Source organism: Polypterus senegalus, chromosome 16 (genome assembly GCF_016835505.1).
Source record: "Polypterus senegalus isolate Bchr_013 chromosome 16, ASM1683550v1, whole genome shotgun sequence".
NCBI classification, from domain to species: domain Eukaryota; kingdom Metazoa; phylum Chordata; class Cladistia; order Polypteriformes; family Polypteridae; genus Polypterus; species Polypterus senegalus.
The window spans coordinates 91,374,543-91,400,263 of NC_053169.1; the positions used below are offsets into that span (position 1 = coordinate 91,374,543).

Sequence of the window (25,721 nt, forward strand, 5' to 3'; positions counted from 1 at the left end):
TGCTTTCATAAATGAATTCAATGTTCTGTTCATTGTTTGCTTTGCAGTTTTTCAATTTAACATTTCAACAAACGGTTGAGTTTTGAGGTTAAACACCGCTAATGTCACAGCACAGAAAGCCCAAGATAGGAGTTTCTTGTTTGACACCTCATTTCAGCCACCCTTCTGCAAAGAACAATTTATAGATGCCAGTTAACTTAGTGGCATGTCTTCCTCTTTAGGGTACAGTTCTATCTGGCAAATATAAAACCAGCAGGTCTGCCCAAATTCAGCTAGGCACTGCCATCCAAATATAGTACAGTTTGCACTTTATGCGCGGTTGGCCTTCAGGGATAAGCTTTATTTTATTTATTTGTTTTTTTAAGTGGCTTACTGTTTATTAGATTAATTGTTACTACTTCAGAAGACTCTGTATAACAAAGAATTGATTGCGTTTTTTTGTATTTTCCTTTTCTTAACATTTGCTTTAAGCCATTAAAAGAAATAAAAACTAGTCAGATTTTGAAATGGTAACTGTGTGCTTCAATAAATGTATAACAGTGATGATCAGTTACTTTGGACCCCCTATAGTTAAGTATTTATGCATAATAAGGAGCTTGCCTAAATGTTTTTAAAAACTTTTGCATTATTTTTGATGAGTAAGACATATGAAGATCTAACTTGAACCCTAAGCATGTTCATTTCTGAATAAGCACAGGTTAATGGTAATTGAAAAACATGGCGACTAATGAAAACCACCAACGATGATCAGGTTGATCACTCAACAGCCTGATAAATAACAGAGCTAAACTTTTCATCACTGACCAAGTTCTCTGCTTAGAGGTATCAGGACGCCCATGGCTGTTTCCTGCTTTGTGCTCAATGCTGCATGGATAAGCTGTGGTCTCCTCTGACCCTGAACTGGATTAAATTGTATGAGGATATTTTGTGTGTAATGTTTTACTTAACCAACTTTCTGTTTTTTCATTTTAACAAGCACTTTAGTTCTGTTTTTTCTTTTTTTTATATATATATAATGACAGATTATGCACAAATAAAAAAAATGCACAGTAAATAGAAATGTTACATTTACAGTCTGATAAATACTGTAAGTCATGCTAGTGAACACAGTGTTGTATGCAGTGCAAAACAATAACATTCAACAGTAATGGTGATCAGGACGCTGTCAGTGATGCATAACATTTATGAACTCTGCTAGTCTCATCTTTGACATTTTAGGGACTTCTGCTACACTTTAAAGGTGGGGGCAGTTTGTACCAGGCATGGCTAGATGCATTTTTTAAGCAGATTTTAAAATATTCTGGATGGCTATTTTTATGTTGCATGGTTATTTAACCATACTATCTTGTGATGCCAGGATACGATCTTTAGTGCATCGGTAAACTCGTGCTTTTGTGTTTTGTGAATGTGCTTTTTTGTATAAGCTCAGTGTTTTTTTTTTTAAGTCCCTGAGATACTCCATGTGCTGGAGAATCCTAAATTAGCTTTCATTCTCTGTTGATACTTTCATAGATAAGAGTCTGTCTGTCTCTGCATTTCCGCTGTTATCCACAATTTTTGTCATTGAAATATAGGACTTGAACAAATCAGGACCACATTCCCGTGTGTAATTCTTGCTGTTCATGGCGACTTCTAACACTATATTTGTTGATGTGATTAACACAAGCCTTAACTTTGCATTCATGAAGAGTAAATGAGTGCATTGTGATATTTCAGATCTTCATGGGTTAGGTTTTGGAGCCATCTTTACATTATTAATAATAACAATAATAATAGTTCTTTACATTTATGTAGTGCTTTTTTCACTACTCAAAGAACTCTCCATGCAGAGATGCAAAGCCATGATCTCCTTACTGTGAGGCAGCGGTGCTATCACTGCGCCACAGAATATCCCGTGCTCTCCCTACAAGACAGTCCAGTATTTATTTGCAGCTGGATTTACAGAGTCTTGTGCCTTGCAAGGTACAGGATTAGCTTGTAAATAATAAGTGTGTTAAAGGCTGATTTGTTGACATTAAATAACATCATAACATAGGGACCACACCTGTCAAGGTGTTCAAGGACATTGTATAGAGAGATGGGCACCATTCACTGAATTATAAACGTGATACACAAGCTGCTATGGGCTAGCAAGTTAATGTCAGCTGCCACTTATTTTTCTATGAACTTCATAGCTTAAGTATTGATTGTTACTGTACCTGGTAGCAGGCATTCAGGTATGTTTTTCTTGGAATTCTGAGGCACCAGTTTGATGTTTGTATATACTGTACTGTACTGTATGATGAAAATGGGACAACAAAAGCTGGCCATAGATAGATAAAGTATCTATCTATCTATCTATCTATGGCCATGTCACGGTTGGTGGTGGAGTTATAGATATACATTTAGTGACTAGGTATCATTGGCACCCTTTTATACTAAACTGTTATTGGTCCTTCTGAATATGGTTAAAGTGTGTGTGTGTATATGTATGTATATGTATATGTGTATATATATATATATATATATATATATATATATATATATATATATATATATATATATATATATATATATATATATATATACACACACTCACCTAAAGGATTATTAGGACCACCATACTAATACGGTGTTTGACCCCCTTTCGCCTTCAGAACTGCCTTAATTCTACGTGGCATTGATTCAACAAGGTGCTGAAAGCATTCTTTAGAAATGTTGGCCCATATTGATAGGATAGCATCTTGCAGTTGATGGAGATTTGTGGGATGCACATCCAGGGCACGAAGCTCCTGTTCCACCACATCCCAAAGATGCTCTATTGGGTTGAGATCTGGTGACTGTGGGGCCATTTTAGTACAGTGAACTCATTGTCATGTTCAAGAAACCAATTTGAAATGATTCGAGCTTTGTGACATGGTGCATTATCCTGCTGGAAGTAGCCATCAGAGGATGGGTACATGGTGGTCATGAAGGGATGGACATGGTCAGAAACAATGTTCAGGTAGCCCGTGGCATATAAACGATGCCCAATTGGCACTAAGGGGCTTAAAGTGTGCCAAGAAAACATCCCCCACACCATTACACCACCACCACCAGCCTGCACAGTGGTAACAAGGCATGATGGATCCATGTTCTCATTCTGTTTATGCCAAATTCTCACTCTACCATTTGAATGTCTCAACAGAAATCGAGACTCATCAGACCAGGCAACATTTTTCCAGTCTTCAACTGTCCAATTTTGGTGAGCTTGTGCAAATTGTAGCCTCTTTTTCCTATTTGTAGTGGAGATGAGTGGTACCCGGTGGGGTCTTCTGCTGTTGTAGCCCATCCGCCTCAAGGTTGTGCGTGTTGTGGCTTCACAAATGCTTTGCTGCATACCTCGGTTGTAACGAGTGTTTATTTCAGTCAAAGTTACTCTTCTATCAGCTTGAATCATTCGGCCCATTCTCCTCTGACCTCTAGCATCAACAAGGCATTTTCGCCCACAGGACTGCCGCATACTGGATGTTTTTCCATTTTCACACCATTCTTTGTAAACCCTAGAAATGGTTGTGCGTGAAAATCCCAGTAACTGAGCAGATTGTGAAATACTCAGCCCGGCCCGTCTGGCCCCAACAACCATGCCACGCTCAGAATTGCTTAAATTGCCTTTCTTTCCCATTCTGACATTCAGTTTGGAGTTCAGGAGATTGTCTTGACCAGGACCACACCCCTAAATGCATTGAAGCAACTGCCATGTGATTGGTTGATTAGATAATTGCATTAATGAGAAATTGAACAGGTGTTGTATATGCTACCAGAATAATAACCTGCTGTTCTAAATCCACTGAACATATTACACCGATTCTCTCTCAATTTCACTGGCTCCCTGTTCACTACTGAATACAATAAACAATACTGCATATTATATACATTATATATATAATATATATATAATATATAATATATATATAATATATAATATATAATATATATATATAATATATTATATATATATATAATATATAATATATTATTATATATATATATATATATATATATAATATATTATATATTATTATATATATATATAATATATATATATTATATATATATTATATATATATATATATATATAATGTATATAATATGCAGTATTGTTTATTGTATTCAGTAGTGAACAGGGAGCCAGTGAAATTGAGAGAGAATCGGTGTAATATGTTCAGTGGATTTAGAACAGCAGGTTATTATTCTGGTAGCAGAATTTTGAATAAATTGTAAGTGATGGATACGTTTTTGTGGGATTACAGATAGAATAGCATTACAGTAATCTATACGTGAGGTGACTCGGGCATTAACCAATACTTTAGACCTGTGTTGGGTAAGAACAGGACAAAGTCTAGAAATGTTTTAGAGATCGAAGAAAGCAGTCCGAGAAATGTTACTTATACGGGAGGAATTCTTTAATAATAATAAATAATAATAATAATATATTATTTAATAATTTCCATTATTAGTGCATAAATGGATATAAATAATTGTATGTAAACGATTCGCCAAAATCTGTTGTATGTAAACTTTACTGTTTAAAACATTATTGTTTTTTCATCAGAAAACCCTTTTTCCACGTCTGCCTGTATTACAGTGGTGCTTGAAAGTTTGTGAACCCTTTAGAATTTTCTATATTTCAGCATAAATATGACCTAAAACATCACACATTCATTAGTTGAATGGCTTAGTGAAAAATTTGATCCATCTACAGTAGGTGGGCTGGAGGGGGATTGGATTTCATAGGTTTCATAGGTTTTTACAGGAGACCGCACTAGTGGTGGAATTTGATAATGTTATAAAAGTAATTGAACATTGATTCATTCAATGTTCATTTTAAGTTTGCCATAAATCAAATGTCTTTGACCACATATTGAGTTGCAGCCGTATGATTGGCTGATTGGAAAAGGAGGCCATTGACATTCACTGTATCTATATTGCACAGATGTATTCACTACTGCATTGCTTTTTGTGAAGTCAACATGACAATTTAATAGTGCGCTCTGTTTATTTATTCATTTGTTTATTGAATTTTTGACAGCCTGTAGCATGAAGTGAATTTTTATATATTTTTTAACACAAATTATTTCTTCAGTGTGTGTGTGTGTGTGTGTGTGTGTGTGTGTGTGTGTGAAATTTGACTTACACTGGTTTGGTTTGAATGTTTTATGGAAGGAGTACTTTAGAAAGCCATTTTAATAGTGGTGTGCCAGTTTGACTTAGAAAATAAAATGTTGTTCATGGACATTTTTAATGTTGTGCATTTCTTCTGAGGAAGTACAACATTGTTCATAGTCTGTGAATTCTGTAATTAAAACAGTTTAAAAGCTCTATTATTATGTGCAGTGGTGCAGTGTATGATTACACCTGACCTGACTCATCTGCTGTTACTGGTACAGAACAATGAATTTCTTTCTGTTTTAGGGAGGTTGCACTGTTTCTTCATTGGCCTCTGCTGTACCCTTTCAGAGCCTTTTTTGGAAAAGACAGAATAAAGCTACAGCTGAGAGTTTACTTTAGGTGCAAGTATTAAATTTCAAGTATCATCACAAGTTCAAAGTCTACTAGCTTTATCACTTTTGCAAGCTACTTAAATTTGTAAAATGTTTATTTCCGACAGGAATTATTAGGTAAGGATCGAGAATAAAGTATGGGTTTTAGTGCTTTGCAGTCAGTGCCCTCCCTGCCCAGTGATGTCCTGCCTTACTTTTTGTGATTGGGTTGGATGTATATTTTTGTGGGTGGCGCAGTGGTAGCCCTGCGGCCTTGCGGAAACGAGACCAGGGTTCACACCTCAGAATCCTTCCTGCTTGGAGTTTGCATGTTCTCCCAGTGTCTGCATGGGGTTCCTCCCACAGCCTAAAGACATGCAGGTTAGGTGGATAGGCAATGGTAAACTGATCCTGGTTTGTGTATTCACCCTGTGATGGACTGGCGCCCTGTCCAGGGATTGTTCCTGACTTGTGCCTGATGCTTGCTTCAGCTCCCCTGCAGTCCTGCTCAGTGTGAGTCGGATTAGAAAATGGAGGGATGGATGGATATATTTTTTGATTTTAGAGATTGTGTAGATGGAATTGGAGAAAAGTTTTTCACTTGTCAGGTGCTGAGATCTCTCTGTCTTAATGGCCAGCTTTTCATAATGTGTTCAGTATTTTACTTGAGTGTAGACTCTTCATTTGCCTGTCACATCACTATGTTCTGCTTCCTTTTTAAATGTGATTCTTGCTGTGTCTGCATATGCTACTGACTTCAGAGCACTATTAACCACATCGAAAACTCTCTTTATTCCTTCAGTTATCACTCAAGGTTAAATTGCACAAGCTGCATAATACACACTTTTATTCACCCTTTACAATGACTTTAGGATTATCTGTCTATTATAAAAAAAAAAAAAAATCCTGTGGAATGAATGATTAGGGGACGATACATGATCTTCATGTTAAGATCATGAAAGACAAATAAAAGAACAGTGGGACGAAAGAGAATGGGCAAAAAAAAACCCAATAGTGTAAAGCGAAGCAGCACACACAGATACAGGTGTCTCAGTGCACATAAAACGTATAAAGGAAAATACGTTATAAATGAAACGTCGATGAATAAAAGATCACATTAGCGCAAAATAAAGGAAATTAATCATCAGGACCAGGTGTAATTGGGGAAAAAATGGCAGGACAAAGCGAGGTCAGAAATAAAAGGAAATGAGCAGAAAACAAAGTCTTTTCGCATTCGCATCATTCAATGCACAAAATGTAGATTTACACAAAAATAGAGCATACGCTATGAGAATCTGTGGACCCGCAACAGTTAAAGCAACGACAAGTTTAATTTCAAAGAAAACACAATTCAGTGATCACGGAGAAGCGATCACAACACGAGCAGCATTATACGTCTGGCAAGAAAGAGATGTAACCACGCACAGGGCCGGAAATAAAGGACAAGTATTGTTTTTACAAAAGTTTTTAATGTAAAAGTGAATATAATGCATATGTAACAATTCCCAAGAAAATAACAATCTCTTCAAATTGTATATTGCCTGCCTAAGGTAAAGTCATCCCTGATGGAGGATCGCAGGAATCGTGGGAAAGGGGGGTCCTTTCATCGGATTAGCGCTATTTCAGCTGTGGAATGGCCAATTTTGGGAGGCAGCTTGATGGCTGAGGTCTCCAGGACTCTAAACAAATCCAAATCATATTATGTGATATCATCTACTGTGAAATTCTACTCCGTACTTCTAAAATTTTTATTTTCATACTGTATTGAGGATTTGTTCTGTTCTGTGTATTGTATTGACCCCCTTCTTCTTGACACCCACTGCACACCCAACCTACCTGGAAAGGGGTCTCTCTTAGAACTGCCTTTTCCAAGGTTTCTTCGATTTTTTTTTTTTTTTTTCCTCCCTACAAGGGTTTTTTTTGGTTTTTTTTGGGAGTTTTTTCTGGTAGTCTTAGAGAGTCAAGGCTGGGGGCTGTCAGGAGGCAGGGCCTGTTAAAGCCCATTGCGGCACTTCATGTGTGATTTTGGGCTATGCAAAAATAAATGGTATTGTAGTGTATATCCGGTAAACCAAACACGGGGGTGGGCGAGCGAAGCGAGTTTCCAAAAGGAACTTTTGATTCACAATATCATCTGTAAAACCTAAGATCTCTATTAGGGGTGTAAACGCTAGGGCTGGGTAGTGACACTGTTTTCATGAATCAATTCATTCCCGAATCACAAGGTCCCAAATCGATTTGATCTGATTCAATATCGATTTTATTAATGGCTTGAATAGGAAAGGATTTTCAGAGAACTAATTGTAAATTGCACAAGAAACACTATATACCTGTAACATTGTTGAAAAAAAATTAATATATGTGGTTAGAATCGAGTCCAGTGCCACTGTATTAGTGAACCTTTTATTTAATGTGGGTTGGAATACTTACTAAATAAAACAAAATACAAACAACCATATATTAAAATGTAAACAATCAGAAAGTGAGAAAAGTATCTTCTTTTGAAAATAGTGTAAGAAAACCGGTCATGTAAACAGTCTTGTAAAACCTCCAAAGTGAACTCTGTATACTGTAAAGTCCATGACACTAAACCCCTTGATGACTACCATCTCACTTCTCTGCGACTGTACGATTTTTCTGCAAGGAGCTGATCTACATGTTGTGCAGTGATGCAGCTCCTTTACATAATCCATATCACCAGTGGTTGAGAAAACCCTCTCAGAAGGGACACTGGTCTCTGGGATACAAAGATAATGCTTTGCTGGACGAGCCAGAAGGGGATAATTACCTGCATGCACCCTCTGCCAGGGCGGTGGATTTTCAGAGAGTGGAATAAGTTGTACCTTCCAGTATCTGTTCACTTCTTCCTGTGCCTTTTTTCAGCTGGAGTTTTCTGTGATACTGTAGCTTTGGTGTGTAGGATGGCCCAAGGAGCAGCATCATCAGTGCAGATGTAGAAGATTCTTTTGTCCTCTTTGGTAGAGTAGGGGCTTCATCCACTTCAAAAGGTCCAAGAAATTTGTCTTCCTGCTGTCCATTGCCAGCTTGTTCAGCTCCTTCACCATCAGATTCTTGTTGCTGAAAAAATTCAGGAATAAACTTAATTGGAAAATCAATTGGGAACTCACTAGAGAATTAAATTGTTTAATATTGCTAACACAAAAGTTGAAAAAAAAAGACGTATTTAGAATTTATATTGAAGTAGTGTAATGTGCAGGAACAATCCGTTATTTCTGTTCTTGTGTAACTTTCATTGGATGCCTCTGTTTACTCTGGACCACCAGCTTCAGTCTAGAGAATATCTTATCACAGCTTGGACAAGAAAGGAAGGGCCTTGAAGCGAGGATCTAATGCTGACGCTATATACAGCTTGTGCTTCAGGTCCTCATGTCTTAAAAGAGATTTCATATACCCTTATTTAAAGCCTTTTAACTTATAAAAACTAATTATTATTACATCTCTCTCTATATAAAAATTCAACGTCTGTATGTCTGTCTGCTTTTCATGAGAGAATTACTGAACGGATTTAGATCAGGTTTTTTTCTGTAATTAGCTTGAACATTCCGGTTGATTTTGCAACTTCTGTCATTGCGTTAAGTAACATAGTTCACTTGCAGGAGTGATGTGTTCAATCCAATCTGAGACCTGACTCTGCGGGCCGAGGGGATGGAGAAGCATGACGTCAGAAGTGGGGAGCCGGGCAGGGCCCTCCTTGCTGTCCTATTTCACTACTATGTGGGCAGAGCCATGGGGGACGGCTAGTAGTTTATAAAAGATTGTACTGTTGTTCTATATTCTACTGTTATTACATAACTAAAAACTATTTAGCTTTTTAGCACCATTGCACGTTTCACTTTAATTTTTATAGGGTTACATATTTTTCACAGTGAGTTTAGTCCGATCTTTTCATTAGTTGTAGAGAAACATATATTGAGAAGAGTAGGAAGAAGAAATCCTACTCACTGTGAAAGTCCGCTTTCTCCATACTCTGATTACTGTTTGCTGGCAAGACATTTGTATTACATTTTCCAAATATTGGTGGCCACTTGACACACGTAAACTTGGAGTAAGCATTAGTAGGACAGATTTTCCTTGTGGTCTTGTCAGGTGGTCTTGTGATTTGATGGTTTCTTGTATTGTGACTCTAACTTGCCTGAGATGCGTCGAAAGCTCGCGTGTGTATTGTAATCTGTTCAGTTAGGCGATAAAAGGTGTCATTTTGCTTCACTTATCATTGCATCAAAAATAGTTACAATTTTCAAAAATGTTTCTTACAAATGCTATTCTTTTTAAATCGCACTCACTTTAATATTTTTTTTTTTATATGAAAAACTCGGTTGTATTTCCATAGATTATAAAGCTGCCTTCTGTCATTTATTTATTTTTCAGAAGTTGTCATATGTGAAGAATTTTCAAATCTCTCTCTAAGTACAGAGATTATTAATAGAGGTTGAAATGATTTGGATTAAAAACTTATATTTCTGGAAAAATTGTTGTATGCTGGAGAAATTCCTAAAAACTGTGAACTAGCAGACATTGGCCTGTTATGTAAAAAAACGATAATCAAGCTGATCCTAATAAGAATAAGCCAGGAAGCTTAATATGCTCACTTGGCAAATTAATGGAAGCCATTAAAGACAAAAACTGAGCAACATATATCAGATATAGGATGCCGCGTAGGCTTAGATAGGCGATAGGCTTTAAAAATATGCTAGAATTTTATAAGCAAGCAGTTAGCAGATTTTGGTTACATGGGGACACATACAATGTTGTTATTTTTTTTTATTTCTAACAGTTTTTAATGCAATTTGTCAGGAGACTGAAGTGATCAAAGTAAAATATTCAAAATTCAAATGCATGGAATAAAACTTTTTATGCTTACGAGAGACCTTATCTGGAATAACGTGTCCAGTTTTGGTCTCCATAACCCATAAAGACACACCATCACTAGAGGAGGTCCAGAGAATAATGATTTGAGTAGACAGCATGTCGAAGCTGTGTAAAAAGCAAAGAAAGCTTTAGAAGTGACCATGATAGGAGTGGCCAAAATGAAGGGATTGATAGCAGTAACTTACTAAAGTAGACTTCTGCAACAAGAACGCAGTGTCACAGATGGAGTGTTTTAGGTTAAATCAGTGTCATGCTGACATTTTAACACAATCCACAATAGATCTTTGGAATAAGGTGCTAAGCAGCGCTGTAGGTTTGGGAACTATCAAACCTTTATATTTTTTGGGAAAGAGCTGGCTTAACAATCTCTGTCCATCTCCGCCTGGGCTAAATAGTCAGCTGTCATCAGATGCCACCTTCTACCTTCATGTGAATTTTGTATGACGTAACAGCAGACCGGGAACATCTAAAAATGTTGCAAGTTAAAGTCTGTAAAGCGTTTAATACTAAGAATGGAGAAGTTAACAGTTACACACGAATAATGTACAGCTTTCATTTGCTGCTTGTGCAAGTTGTATAAGCCTGTAATTGGGGTGAACGAGTTTTGTCCCCTTAGTGAGCTTAATTGAATTAAAGGGGCAGTTAAGGTCAATTGCTTACATCAATGGATGATTTAGGCAAGATCTGCCTTATTTATATCAAGCCCACATGTGGCTACCATCAAGTTTTGTACAACAGGTTGTAGAGGAACATCCTGCCTTGATAAAAATAGTTCCTGAAGTTTGAAATCTAAACTCGCATACTGCATATACTGTACTTTATGAAATCTGCTCAATCAAGTTGAGTGGTCAGTTTGTATGATAAAAGTAATCCGCTCAAGGCAGAAACCTGCCGCAGACCACACACCTGTTCATCTCAGTGCCCACTCACTATACACCCAGACTCCCACAGGACCAATTTGAAATCCTGCCTTTGAGGAGGAACACCGGAGTATCCAGTGGCAAATTTAAAAAAGACCCAGTGAGAACCTGCAGAGGCCGTACACTCGGTGGCAGGATGTGGAATTGAAACCCAGCACACTCGAGAGGGCAGTGAGGTGCTATCCTTAAGTGCTTAAGGAAGTCAGTGAGTACATGCGTAAACCCTGGGTGCACATTTTTCAAAAATCTCTGCACATTGGGAAGCTTCTTGAAGACTTGAAGCTAGAAAATTTATTTTGTTGTATTAAAAAGACTGATTGGGCTGATCCACGTAACTAACTAGACCAGTCACTTTAGCGAGTATCACAGGTAATTTAATTTAATGGAAGGAATTATTAAGAAAGTCATCGAGCAGCATGTGTCTAGAACAGGCGTATTAGAAATAGCATGGATTCAGACGGGGAGGTCGTGTTTTACTAAAATGATGGAATTCTATGAGGACGCAACAAATGCAAGCAATAATAGAGGTGCATACAGTATGAGATTATTAATTTATTTAGAAGGCTTTTGATAAGGTACCAATTTAAAGGTAAAAAGTGGCAATTCAAGGCATGATCTGTAGGTGGGTACAAAATTGTCTCAAACATAGGAAATAAAGGGTTATGGTGAGGGGAATGTTTTTCAGAAATCGGTTATGTTACATGTGTTGGTCAGTGGTGGGTCTGCTGCTCTTTTAACTATACATTAATAATCTAGGGTCTCCAACTCCAGTCCTGGAGAGCTACTGTGGCTGCAGGTTTTCATTGTACAGCTTTTCTTAATTAGTGACCAGATTTTGCTACTAATTAACTCTTTACCTTAATTTTAATTGATGCACAACTTAAGACTCAGGCCCCTTAATTATTTTTTTTTCCTTAATTAGCAAACAAACAGTATTAAGACACAAAATGAACCAATACATAAACAACAACCTGCGTCCATCACACGATAACTGAAAATAAAGAAAGGCGAAGGCCTTGGTAATGTTGATCTGCTCAGGTCCACAACACATTTTGACAGCGCTCTTAAAAAAGAAAATCAACAGTTTTGGAAATGTCTGCCATGGCAGAATGAGCGCCATGGAATTAAGTAGCTAGTTTAATTAGCAACGAGGATTGGCTTCAAATTAAGAAACTGAATGATGTGAAGTTGGTTGTAGTTTGAGGCTCATCTGTTGGCTCACTTCACATCAAATTTACGTTTACAGTAAGTGCCGTTTAAGGAAAAAAGAACCAATTCAGTGGTCAGAGTCTCAAGAAAAGTCAATTAAAATAAAGGGAAATAGTTCATTAGCAGCAGAAACTGGTCACTAATTAAGAAAAGAGTTAGAATGAAAACTTGCAGTCATAGTAGCACTACATCACCAGAGTTGGAGACCCCTGATCTAGACGATTATAATTAATAAGCTGGTTGTTTGACAATAATTGTAGAATCAGCTAAATTGTTATAGACTCAACACATTGTCTGACAAGGCTCTTTAAAATGAGCATTTTAAAGTGTAATAAAAGGAAACGCTGAATTATGAAAGGTATTTGCTTTATTGTGATGGTCTTAACATTGAACATCAGGGATCTTAGTTTTATAAGTTAATGAGACAGAATCAGATGCAAAATGGTACTTTTAGGGCATATGAGAAGTGTTAAGAAAAGCTGCCCTGAATACACTTGTAGATCAAAGTGCAGAGTAGTGGGGTAGATAGAGAGAGAGAAACTGCATTTTAAAGGGGTTTGTTTGACTGTAAGTTATATTGATGAAGATAACAAGCATTCAAAACTACAAAAACCCTGGTGATTGAAGTGAAGTATAAACGCAAATCTGTAAAATACAGCAGGTTTACATTGTGCGTCTGGAGTATCGAGGAGGATGCACATTACCTGCATTGTGAGGGAGTGGTGGTTACGGCGCTGTAGCCATGCAATGTGATTTCCGGAGGGTGGTCCAGTTCTCAGGCTCCTCATTGATGAGGACGTGAGTGGCTTGACTAGGCCTAGGGGACGCCCACGTAACACCTAGCTTTGGCAAATAGATAGTCAGTCATTTCCAACGGTTGGGACTGGGCCATGTGTCTCCCTGCGGGGTTACCACCTGGGATCCCAAGGTGTTTCGTCGTGTGGTGGGTGCAGCAATGTGCTATACCAGTGCATGCTTCCCAACTGGACCTGACCTGTTTATGTAAAATATAGATCAATTCAGTATTAAAACTGAAAAAAAATGACCATTACTTTGTTCAATTTGGTAGTTTGCATAATTTAGCTTATACATTGATACATGTGCATGAAGAAAGAGTCATAAAGTGAACATGTATGTAAATGCCAGCATATTTGAGAAGATGAAAGTTATGGCAAAGACCACGTGGATTGGTTTGCATTTCCCATGTGTTTGTACTATAAAACTTTGCTTAGATGTTTACCTTTGAGTTGCCTTAAAATGAAAGAATGGCTTCACAGCATGTAGAGTGGCAGATTTTTTTAGACAGATACTGTATTTACTCGTGTACCGCGCACCCTAATTTTTACAAATAAAATCACGAAAATCGTTTTGCCCTGTGCCCGATGTGCGTTGTGATTGTATAGGAAGCGTTTAGAGAAAGAGAGAGAGAGCACGATTGAGAGAGAGCCCAAGCAGAACAACATCACAGAATTACATTTCCTCGTGTATGACATGCACCCAATTTTCTAATGCTAATTATTTTCGAGAAAAAATGTGTGCGTGGTACATGCGTAAATACGGTATTAATCAGTATATTTCCTAATTTAGTTAGTCATAGATAGCTTGCAGATTCTGACATTTTGCCATGATATTGTACTTTCTTCTGTTGTTTAGGTAGTCATAATTTTGATCCATTTTACTGCTTGCTTCTGCAAAGGAGATTTCTATCTTTGGTTAAAGTGTGTCCCAAATTATTTGTACTTTTTAAATGGAATTCTTTTAAAAATAAACATCCTGCTGTATTTATAACTTTATTTCTCAGTAATGTTTTTAAAAAGTGCTCTACCTTTTGTTGGATTGTTCTTTCGTTTATTTTGAAACTCTGGAGTAGTTTCTGTTCTGAGGTACAGCCTGTTGGAGAATTGTTTCCTTATTAAGGGTAACATGAACAGTATGGACCCAAACTTGCTGTTTGATATTTCTTCTAGTAAATATATAATACTTCATGGACTACAGTATGGGTTCATAAATTTTGAAGCAGCCATCTGCATACATTTGTGGCAGAGGCAGTGGATTAAAGACCCTGAGGGCTGCCACTGCTGACTCACTGCCCCTCCCTGAACAAGTCACTTAACTTGCCAGCGTTCACATTATGGAAATATGGAAACCGTTCTACCATTGTGATTTTTTTGTAAGTTGCTTTAAAAAGTGAATATTTGAATGTTTAATAGCTTTCAAGATCTTTTCAGACCTGTCACAGTATGCCTACACACACTTTCAGTGTTCTTCCTTCTGGTCATTGAAGACTAAGACTACCAGGTTTATTAACTGAGTAAATCCAATTCATTTTACTTTTGTATTGTGCTCTTCAGTGAGTGCAGACACGGAGCACTGTGACACGTTCTCAGGTAATATGCAAATATACATTTTATAGAATACTAAATACAGAATTAATATACATAAAGACTCAGATTTGTATAAACACATACAGTAGTTTGAAACTGGAAAGCAACAATATCTGTTGAACTATGGCTTACTGACTGAGGAGGGGAGAAAAATAAAAAAATAATTTCAGCAGCATCCCTGGAGAAAATTAACCTCTGGCGTGGTCCACAGTCACTCAGCAAGTTGACCACCAACTGCCCTCCTCCTGGGCATTCTGTAGTAAAGTGTGTGCTGGGCCGTCCAATCTGATGGCAGAATCTTTCCATTTGATGATCTCATGACTGTTCCTTGGGCAGTAGAGCAGTGGCAACAAGATATTGAGAAGAGAAACTGAATGGAGGAGGGTTGGTGACAAACTGTTTTTTGTGTATTATTTATATTTTTCAACAAATGATTAACAAAGAAAGATGCACTCTGAGCAGCAGCTCTAGTCAGGGTACCAAACGTTGTGAGATGTTTGAACATAAGAACTTGAGGCTATGGCTGAATGTGTTTGTGTTAAATTGGTTCTTCTGAACCACTGAGAACAATGATTACTGTTGTCTCTGTGTTACATGTTTGCTTTATTTAAAACAGTTCTGTGCATCTGAAGTTCTTATAGCGGTACAGTAAAGTTTGTGAATGCGTTGTGTTCTCCTTCCGTCTCTCTGCTCTAAAACATGCTGTAGTTGTACAGTAAGCCAAAGCTAGCAAATGTGTGAGAATATGACATTGTGATTGTTTTGAGCACCTAACCAGTATGGCACGTGGACAGAAATTGCTTGATGAAGTATGGCGGGTAGACGGAAATTGAATGATGCAAGGCATTGTATGTTGAAAATTAAATTTTTTTGGAAGTGCACAGTTTTCTCTGCTTGATACTTTTGTGATCAATTAGGCAACGGATGGATGAGCTCATCCTGGAATGACTTCACTGAGGAACCTCCAGCTGCTGCCCTACATTAAGAACGGAAGCACAGAGTTTAGTTTAGATTTGACCTCGACTGTCTGCTGGTCTGTAGTTTCTTTCCCAGATCGTTGGCTCTTTAGGCTTCTGTCCCGTCTCTTCACTCAGATTCCGCTTTGTATTTTGTAAGCGCTTTGCCAATGTGTGAAACCACTAATGATTCACATTTAGAATTGAATTAATTGCCAGCGTATTTTTTATTTATTTTTTTTTTAATATGATGTGTTTTTTTATTTTTTATTTTTAATCTAGCGTTTCTATAATCTGATCTTCATAAAGACAGTTTTGTGAGACAATACCCCCAAGAATGTTAACAGTTGATTTTCGTGAAACTATTCACTGTAAGAAGTTTATGTGAAAGTTTTTTTTTATTTCTTTGAATTCTCATCAGAACTATTGCTTGTTTGTAATTGAAACTGGTCACAAGGGAAAGCTTGGCTTGCCACCAGCAGCACTTATTGGTATAAATGGGCCTGCCTGTCCGTGCTGATATTCAGACAATTGGAATCAAACAGAAGGGCCGAAAACTGGTTGCAAAATTTAATATATGAAGAGAAGGCACGTGGGATGTGGATGGGGAGAGGAGGAAGGGGGTTTATTCTCAATGAATTTGTTGTTTGTCATATCAGTGTTTAAGAAGTACAACAGAAAAAAAAAATATATCCATGCATTCTTTCTATGCTACTTCCTTCCAGGCTGAGTCACCACTGGAGAGTGGGAAGGGCCACGGCAAGAGCAAAGAAGAAGAAGAAGAAGAAGAAAAAAAAAAATTAAGAGAGGAGAGCCTGAAAACCGCAGAGCAGATTGCCTGCAGAGGAGTGTTTCTCCGAGTCCTGGGCTCAGAGGGGAGCCAACATGAGCGATATTACCATTGTTAAAGAAGGCTGGGTCCAGAAAAGAGGTGAGCTGAGACAACTACTTCTGCAGGAGTGCTGACTAAACGGCAGCTGTGTGTGTGTGTGTATATGTATGTGTGTGTGCGCGTGCGTGCGTGCGTGGGAGAGCAAGCGAGTGCACTCTTGGATACAGTGAACGCAAGCTATGGTGGGGGGGGATGTGTCTCGTGCTCTCCAGCATAGTTCCCTAACACTGAGAAGGGGAGCAACTCACTTCCGCTCAAGTTTTGGTGTCTATTTGGTTATCTTGTGCTATACGTATGCTGTCTGGAAATGCATTCTTGTACATTAATAATGCATAACTGTTTTTTTTTTTTTATTATTACGCCTAAGTGCTGTTTTGAGATGCAAGTAAAACTTGCATGGTATGTATGATAAGCCAGTTTATACACTGCATATTCATTCAGAGTGATGGCCATCTTTATAGTGGTCAGTAGATGTACTGCTTTTGTGTTCTGTTTTTTTTTTTTTTTATCCTTTCCAGCTCTGACTTTCTACCTGGCAGACAATGGGCATAGATCTGTCCTAAAATCCCAAAAGGGACAGCTGGACAAATACATTTGTTAAGGAATTTGGAGCTACACAACAAGAAGCCTTTTTTTTTTTTTTGTTGTTGTTGTTGTTCTTGCTTTGAAGGGTGCATAGGTTGAAATGTGCTTGCATTTTTATTTTCTTCAATGAGGTTGATTTTTATTGGCTGCATTTGGACAAAAATGAGGATAGTAAATCCTGACACACTGACAACGGAGGGATTTTCCAATTTTCTGCAGGGCTTTTCTTTAGACTTCATGTTTATCCTCATTCATCTGTTGTGAAACTGCCTTTGAGGTGGAGTTAGAAATTGTAAATAAATGAAGTGAGAGTTGATGGGAAGTTCCCACATGTATTAAACTGTAGCATGTTTGATCTTTTCCTTCCGTTAATGATGGAGCATGGTGGTTTTATATTATTTTACTCCTGGTTTTTCATCTAATGTTGTAATTTTGTGTGCTTTGTGGTGGTGCATGCTTTTTATATGCAATTACGTGAGATAAAGATTTAAAGTGTGGTAATTAATAATGCTATATAGCCAAGTAACATCTTGACTTAAGTAGGTGGATAGGATTGGCGAGCTTTGTTGGACTGACTGGTCTGTTTCGTCAAAGGTTTTCTAAAGTTCTAATTCTCAATTACATGGATTGCCTGCAAAAACAATAATTTATTTTTTAAAATGTTTATTTTGAGGTTTTTATGTTGTGCCCCTGTAGTTAATGCTGCTTCCCCTAGGCTCCAGTTTAGTTCCTGGTTCAGACATTGACTATGATAGCATTATATAATTTTTCATTGTGTTTTGTGCGAGGTCTTTTTTTTTTTATACTATTTTGCTGTTTACCCAAATCCAAAACATCTATGGTATGTCTAAATGTTCCAGATATAAGAACATGATTGTGCGCATGTAGTTTACGCCATGCAAGACTGACATTGTATTCTGGTATTCTTGTGCCGTACGCTCTTATTTTGGGGGCTGACCACCTAAGCCCCTGAAATTGATAATGTGGCTTCAGAAAATGAATGGGAGAGTGTAGTTATGCTCTCTTGAGGCTTTAAATGGTCTTCTGCTTGTCTTATTTCACATGTCAGATGTTTAGAGGAATGTTCCACGTGAATATATTTTTATATGTTACTTACCCCATATGTTTTGTAGTAAGGGAAGAGAAAGAAATTCTTAATTTCACGTTTTCACATAGAACTTTCTGATAGAACGGGTGACTGCAGAGACCAACAGTGGGCGACATCAAACAATATAAAAAAAAAGTACATGAAAAAGTATTTTAATTACTTGCAAGATCTTTTTCATTGGCTTTTTGATATTGTTTGCTGTTGTATGGTGTTGGTCTCCATAAACGCTCATTTCATCATAAACTTTATCTCTGTTCTGCATGAACACATGAGACTACATGGAGTAAATAATATATATATATATATATGGATGGTGAGCGGTGTCATTACCTGACCGGGATGCCTCCGTAATGGAAGGACCGGTGGAGATGACTTATGAAGGGCCTTATCTCCCCCAGTCTGCTGTTTGGCAGTCCCCTGGGGTGTAATGGCCTTCAGAGTCCCACTGGGCTATATGGGACTTGGTATTGGGCAGGTCCTTCCATGCAGTTGGCGTCCATCACTATAACACATTCATCTATGGAACACAGTAACCATCTTCAGATTTCTGAAGCATTTCCAAGCACTGGCTAATGTGTTCTGTATGTTTTGACTTGATTACTGCATTTAAGTTGCATAGCTTATAAAGGGTCAGCAGCTAAAATGGGGAGTAGGTGGTTGAGTAAATAGTGTGCTTTTACTTACCTTATACCTTAATGCTCCTGGAGTAGACTAAATCACCTCGTAAACCCTGTTTAAAAAAAAAAAATGTTTAACATATTGATCTTTGGCAAAGTCAAACCATTAAGAAAAGCAAAAAAAGCAGATCTGGTTGTTATGATGTTAACCTCCTCTTATCCATCTGCCTGTATGTCATTATCCATTCCATTTTCACATGTCTGTATTTTTTGCACATCCTGTCCCACTGCTTTATCATGTGACTCTCATTAGTTACTCCCTGTCTTTGTCAATCGCCTCTGCCTATTCATTCATCTATTTTTCATTAGTTGCTCTTTCTTCTGCAATCTTTCATTAGCCGCTGCTCATCTTTATTGATGCTTTTACACTACACATACTTTCCATTGAAGTCTTGTGTTACTGTGGCTCAGAGTTTTTGAAAGTCACCATAACTGTTAGTTTTTGAAGGATAACCATTTATTACTTTGTCCTAACTCAAGGACAGGGTATTGTTGTATATTTGTCACAGGTGACATCATGTACTAGCTTCTAAGAGACTGGAATACTCCTCATATAAAAGACTAAAGTCTCTGACTTTATGCAAGACAATACTTAAGCTATACGGTTTCTTTATTTATCTTTATCTTTATTTATAATACTGCTAGAATTATTACAAATGTAAAGACCCCGGCCCCCCGCGACCCTGTTTAAGGTTAAACAGACTTAGAAAATGGTATAGTATGGTAAAGTAAATTCTTTTGAAAAGCATAACATCAAGCAATGAACTGCTCATTCAAATTAGGCTTTGTGACCGAAGAACCTGTGTGTGCTCCCTATAGCTGCCCCATGAAATATACTGTATTTACACTCTCGTTAGCTCATAGGACTGTCACTTTTATTTTGTTCTTACTGCTGTCATTCCCTCATCTGAGCATTCAGTTTTGCCAAGTAGAATTATAGAGTCAGTGCTCTTTTGAACCCCCAATCTGCTGTCCCTATAAAGGCCAAATACTTCATGTAGTTATTAAACACACACAATCATCCTACACACCCAAATTGTCATCTGCAGCGTGAAGTGGCATTTAAGTGATGATACTGTCAACTGATAGAACTCCAGCTGGACATCATGCTGCCTAATGCTTGTCAATATTAACACATCCCTTTGGGCCTTTCCTGTGAGCAAACCCCAGAGTAGCTGAGGGAGATCGTTTGTGATCAAGATGTCCAGTTACAGACCCAGTGATGTGTTGAAGCAAGTCACAATATCCCTAACTGTCATTTTCAACTTCCCATACAAGCTCTGGCTCCTTCCCTTCCATAGATGCTACATTTTGTGTCTAAAGAGCCAATTTGTATTGTCAGCACTTAATATGCCTGGATCATTTCGTTCATCTCTGATAGGTGAACAACACCATGCCTGACCTGAATCAGAGTAGTAAGATGTTCTTGAATTTCTATCCTCCTCACAGATTGTCCAAAAGAGTTTCTCGTTCCAAAGGTCACAGGTTAAGTTTGTGTGATTTGCTTCAAGCCTATCTATATATTTTGGACACAGCGGAGCTGAGCACTTAAGTCCTGCTCATTTGGTAGTGAGTTGGCCTAGATGGACATTTGTGTTTTCTGAGTAGTAAGGGTGTGCTTGAACAATTAACTGATACATCTTTCAGGGATGAGTTCAGTCTCGCCTCCAAAACAGCATGTAGGCAACTGTATAAAGCTGTGGTCAAAGGTTGGTCAACTAGGAATTTGTAGCAATTTTAGACACTCATTTGTGGACCAAAGCTTTAGGGGATGCTGTAGAGTTCAAGAAAAAGAAATTAATTGCAGTATGTTCTCAAGCTTTCAACAAGGGGATGGGTACAAGAAAGTGTTGGCTGAAGCAGAGGCTGAAGCAAAGGTGCATATCAGTGAGTAGTTGGCGAGGCCATGGAGAATAATTTTGCAAGCCTATTCAACACTTGGATAAAGGCAGGGTTCTTTGCCCAGGCTGTTCTTGGCACGGTTGTGGAAATGTTAACCACGACTATACATGTAGATAACCTTTAAAGGTAGAAAGAGCTCTCTGAGGAAGTCTTAAAACTCTTAGCACCTCTAAATCTGTATTCCCGGCCCTCTCTTGAAGAAAAGAGGGTCTTAACCCTCTGAAGATGAGAGAGGAGAAGCTGCTATAAGTTGTGGAGTGGAAATACCTCCAGATCTTGATCACAAGTGTGGGTACAGATGGTCATGAGAATGAATAGAAAGTCGATGCATTGGTTCAAACTTTGTGAACATTCCACTGGGCTTTGGTGGTAGAAGTGAGTGTGAAGCAAAGCATTTACCAAGACGTCAGTCAGCATCACTGTAATTATCTGTGGCAATGAACTGTGGGTAGTCGCCAAAAGAATGAGATCACAAGTGCAAGCGGTCACATTTGGTAATGCAAGAGGACCTTGGAGTAAGATTGCTGCTTTTTTTTTTTTTTTATTAAAACAGATCTAGGTAGTTGGATCCTTGGATGCATTTTGCAGTTGGTGTGCCAGGACTGATCCATGGGTAGGATGCAGACGAGGAGAAGGTTATCTCTTGGCTAATAGCACTCACCTGGAAGAAAGGGAGGCTGTCACTAGATGTACAGTGGCCTGGTTTATTCAACTTAGTGTGCTGCCATTGGCAAATCTCACCAGGATGGGCAAATGAAAAAAATTATTTAATGAGACCAGTCAATGCCCCAAGACATACTACTTGTACAGCCAGTTTTCTTGGTAACGTGACATAGGTTGTGCTGAGAGTTTGGGGGCTTGTGCAAATCCACACACTCTGTGAAAAGAGTTGAGGTGTGCCACACAAACCATACCGAACTTTATCGTACCCGTATCTTCAATAAGTGTGTGCTTTTACTCTGAGCTGTATGTGCTTTCAGAAGTCATCATTGGCATCTTGTGGACTGTTTAGTTGGTATTTAACATGCATATTTTACATTTTGCCACTTTGTCAACTAGACGTGTCTCATTTATTCATACTTGAAATGTTTGATACAGTTGGACCAGATCTCTCCGTAAGTAAAATTTCAAAAAGAAAAGGGGCAAGTAGGGTTTTGGAAGGTGACCCGTATGGCTAAGGACATTGGAGCTGCTTGGTGTGAGTTTTATAACTGACTTGAGGTTTTCTTCTCCTGTTTCCCCAGTCATCTGACCTTATCATTGGACTCCTCTTTAGAGACTTAAAAGACTGATTATATATATGAAAACAACTACCAGTCTACCATTTAGATATCTATTTTAGGTACATCCGTATTGACTGATTTATTTATTTTTGTTTTTTATTCATTACTAGCTGCCCCCTGCTGCTCTGCCTGCATAGTAGTGAAACAGGACAATCTTTAAAAATCATTAAAACAAAAAAAATGTAATACTTAATACTAGTGAAACTTAAATTTTTTTAAAAATGTAATCATTTGTATTGAGAAGAATTTATATTGATATCTTTTGTATCTGAGGGCCTCTTGATATACAATATTTTTGGTTTTGCTATCTGGGGTGAGAATGTACTTGTGATTTCTTTGGAGAAAATGTAAAAAATTGGCAAGGTATCTCTGGCCAAGTGGAAGGTAGGTACGCTCCAATGTCAAACGTTGCCACTGTATCCGTTTGTGTTCAGCTCTGACGGGAGAGCATCATTCTGTGTGGGGAGAAAAGCACATGGCCGTGCTATCTCTGCCAATGAGCAGCTACCCTCTAAAACACACGCAGCTGTGATCTCTCTCTCTCAAAAATGTCAAACGATGATAGTGTCTGCTGAACAAACCGGTATCAGGCGAGGTGCACTCCAACACATGGCGAGAGGTAGAGCGATTCGAACGGAGGCCGACGCATGAGTAAGGAGAGCCCCGCCTCCCTCTCCTCGGCCCTCAGCCTCACTGTTGGATTCGCGCAAATAAATTGGTACCGCACTGAACCATAATACTTGGTGCGATGAGAGAATTTGTGTGTGTGTGTGTGTGTGCTTGTATGTGTAATTTTGCTTTGCCTTGAGCAACAAATAATGAATATATACTGGACAACTCTTAAGGCTCTTTTGTTTTAACTGAACATTATATACTAACCAGGTGACAAGGAAAAATCATTTAAGGTGGCGAGAGATGATATATACATATATATACAATATAATATATAAAGCATCTGGTAAATTTATACAGTTACATTTGAACTTTCATTTGAATGATGCTTATTCTTTTTTCTGAGTTAAACTGAAATAACCAGCGGATAAACAGACATGTGTGACAATGGCCTTTTCACACAATGGTGAAATAGTTCTGCAAACCGTGTAATTACACAAATGCTATAGCCTTGTTTTGAAAAGTAGAGAACATGTGATTCAAGTTTTAAAGGTTAGGTGCTTTTTGGCTTATCATTTTTGTTCTTATCGAGAAAGCAGCTGACACATACCACTTGACTCTTGCGCTGGACATTCAGTTTGAGGATGTTGGCGGTTACTTCTTAAAGGCAAAAATGGACTTGGAGTTTTGCTCTCACATTTTGGAGACCATACCAAAAAAAAGAAAAAAAAACAAAAGACAAGGAGGAAGTGAAATGTCACATGTCCTATTTTGAAATGTCATTCATGACCATGCATTTACAAATTTTCACTGCTAGTGACAGATTTCTCTGTCACTAAAAATGATTTCATTAGTTACCAAAGTGATGGCCTGTGAACGGACCTTAGCCTGTCTGTTAGTGTTATCATCCTTTTGTAGCCGAAATTCATCAACTGTCTTCTTGCAATCACATGATGTCTCTTGGCTGAATGTTTTGCGAGTGATGTATCCTCTCAATACATCTGTGACATTATCACGCATCAAAATATTAGCAGGGTTGTTATTCTTGATTGACTGATTCCAACCTGTCTGGCACCTTTTTACCACGTCACATTCAAAGCCACTTAAGCTTATAGTCCAGCACAACATTTCTCTGAATTCCCCACTAGGGATGGGTACCGGTGTCCGGTGCCATTGTGGAACTGGTGCTGACATGAACGGTAGTAACCAGACCGAAAAGCAGCGCACAATTCGGTGCTTCATTTCGGTGCTTTTTTCCCTGAGAAATCTAGCCAATCACTTCCTTTCCAAGGATAGTAGGCGGGCCCAAGTATGTACGGGTTTTTTTTTTAGAGCAGAGCTAAAATGCCGAAGCTGAAGCGCTCGAGAGTGTGGCTGTACTTCACAGCAAAAGATATAAAGAAAAGCTGTTTGAGGATGAAGACAGAGAGCTTCAACAGGCTGCTTCTCAAGCGGGTAGAGTCCCCTCAATCACAGAGCAGGTACAAAAGGAGCTTCAAATATACAAAAGACTGCCAGGAATTACCTCTGGACAAGACCCTGTGGCCTGGTCGTGGAGTAAGAGGGATACACTCCCCAATTTATCTGCCCTATCAGAAAAATACTTGTGTGTCCCAGCGTCATCAACGCATTCTGAAAGAGTTTTCTCTTGTGCTGGGCATGCCATCAGCCAAGAGCGATGCCGTATAGCTCCAGAAAAAACTAATATGATTATCTTCTTGCAAAAAAACTGCTAAACATCACAGGTTTCATGACAAAGTTTGTGTTTTCAATTGTTTAAGCACTGGTTCCAACCAAAGAAGTTATGTTTTATTGACAGAAAGGGCTAGGTTTGTTATAATTTTGTTTAAAAAAAAATTACTGGGAAAAATAAAAACACAAGAGGTTTTTGGACGAAGTTTGTGTTCTTTATTTTTTAAGCACCGTTCGAGCACCGTTTAAGCACCAGCACCGTTTCAAAAGTACCGTTTTGGCACCGGTATCGGATAAAACCTAAACGATACCCATCCCTATTCCCCACACACTTGAGCAGCTCTTTCCTGCTAACTTATTTAAAACTAGCATCATACGGAAAGAGTAGGTGTAACTAACAAAGTCGTTAATCCTGTGTATGACTGCACAAGCCCAATCTGTCTCTCCATCAACATATTCCTTACACACATACATAAATACACAGATCAGTATGTCTGTATCTCTTCATGTCACTAAGTATAATAACATTCAGTGTGTTTACATGCTTACAAACGCTTAACTGGATTAACTTGAAAATAATAATTCTTTACATTTATATAGCAGTTTTCTCCTTACTCAAAGCACTTTAACGAATGGGGAGCCACTTAAACCACCACTAACGTATAGCATCCACCTGGATGATGTGATGACAGCCATTTTGGGCCTAGTATGCTAACCACACATTACCTGTTAGGTGGTGAAGCGGTGAAAGAGAGAGCCAATTAGACACAGGGAATGATTAGGGGGCTAGAATGACTAGGACACGGTGGGCAGTTTAGCCTGGCATCGGAATACACCTTACTGTTTACAAAAGATGCCCAGGGATCTTGTATGACTTGTAATAAAGTCTATCTATCTATCTATCTATCTATCTATCTATCTATCTATCTATCTATCTATCTATCTATCTATCTATCTATCTATCTATTATAAAGTGCCTTTCATGTCTTATCTATCTATCTATCTATCTATCTATCTATCTATCTATCTATCTATCTATCTATTATAAAGTGCCTTTCATGTCTATCTATCTATCTATCTATCTATCTATCTATCTATCTATCTATTATA

General features: G+C 38.1%; 1 protein-coding gene across 1 annotated transcript in view; it reads left to right on the plus strand.

The window, feature by feature from the left end:
• akt3a (v-akt murine thymoma viral oncogene homolog 3a) overlaps positions 1–25,721 on the plus strand; it is a 400,245-nt gene that overhangs the window by 53,110 nt on the left and 321,414 nt on the right. The window contains exon 2 of the mRNA XM_039738729.1: positions 16,586–16,791. Coding sequence (XP_039594663.1) covers positions 16,746–16,791 — 46 coding nt within the window. The 5' untranslated portion in view covers positions 16,586–16,745. The remainder of the gene's footprint in view (positions 1–16,585; positions 16,792–25,721) is intronic.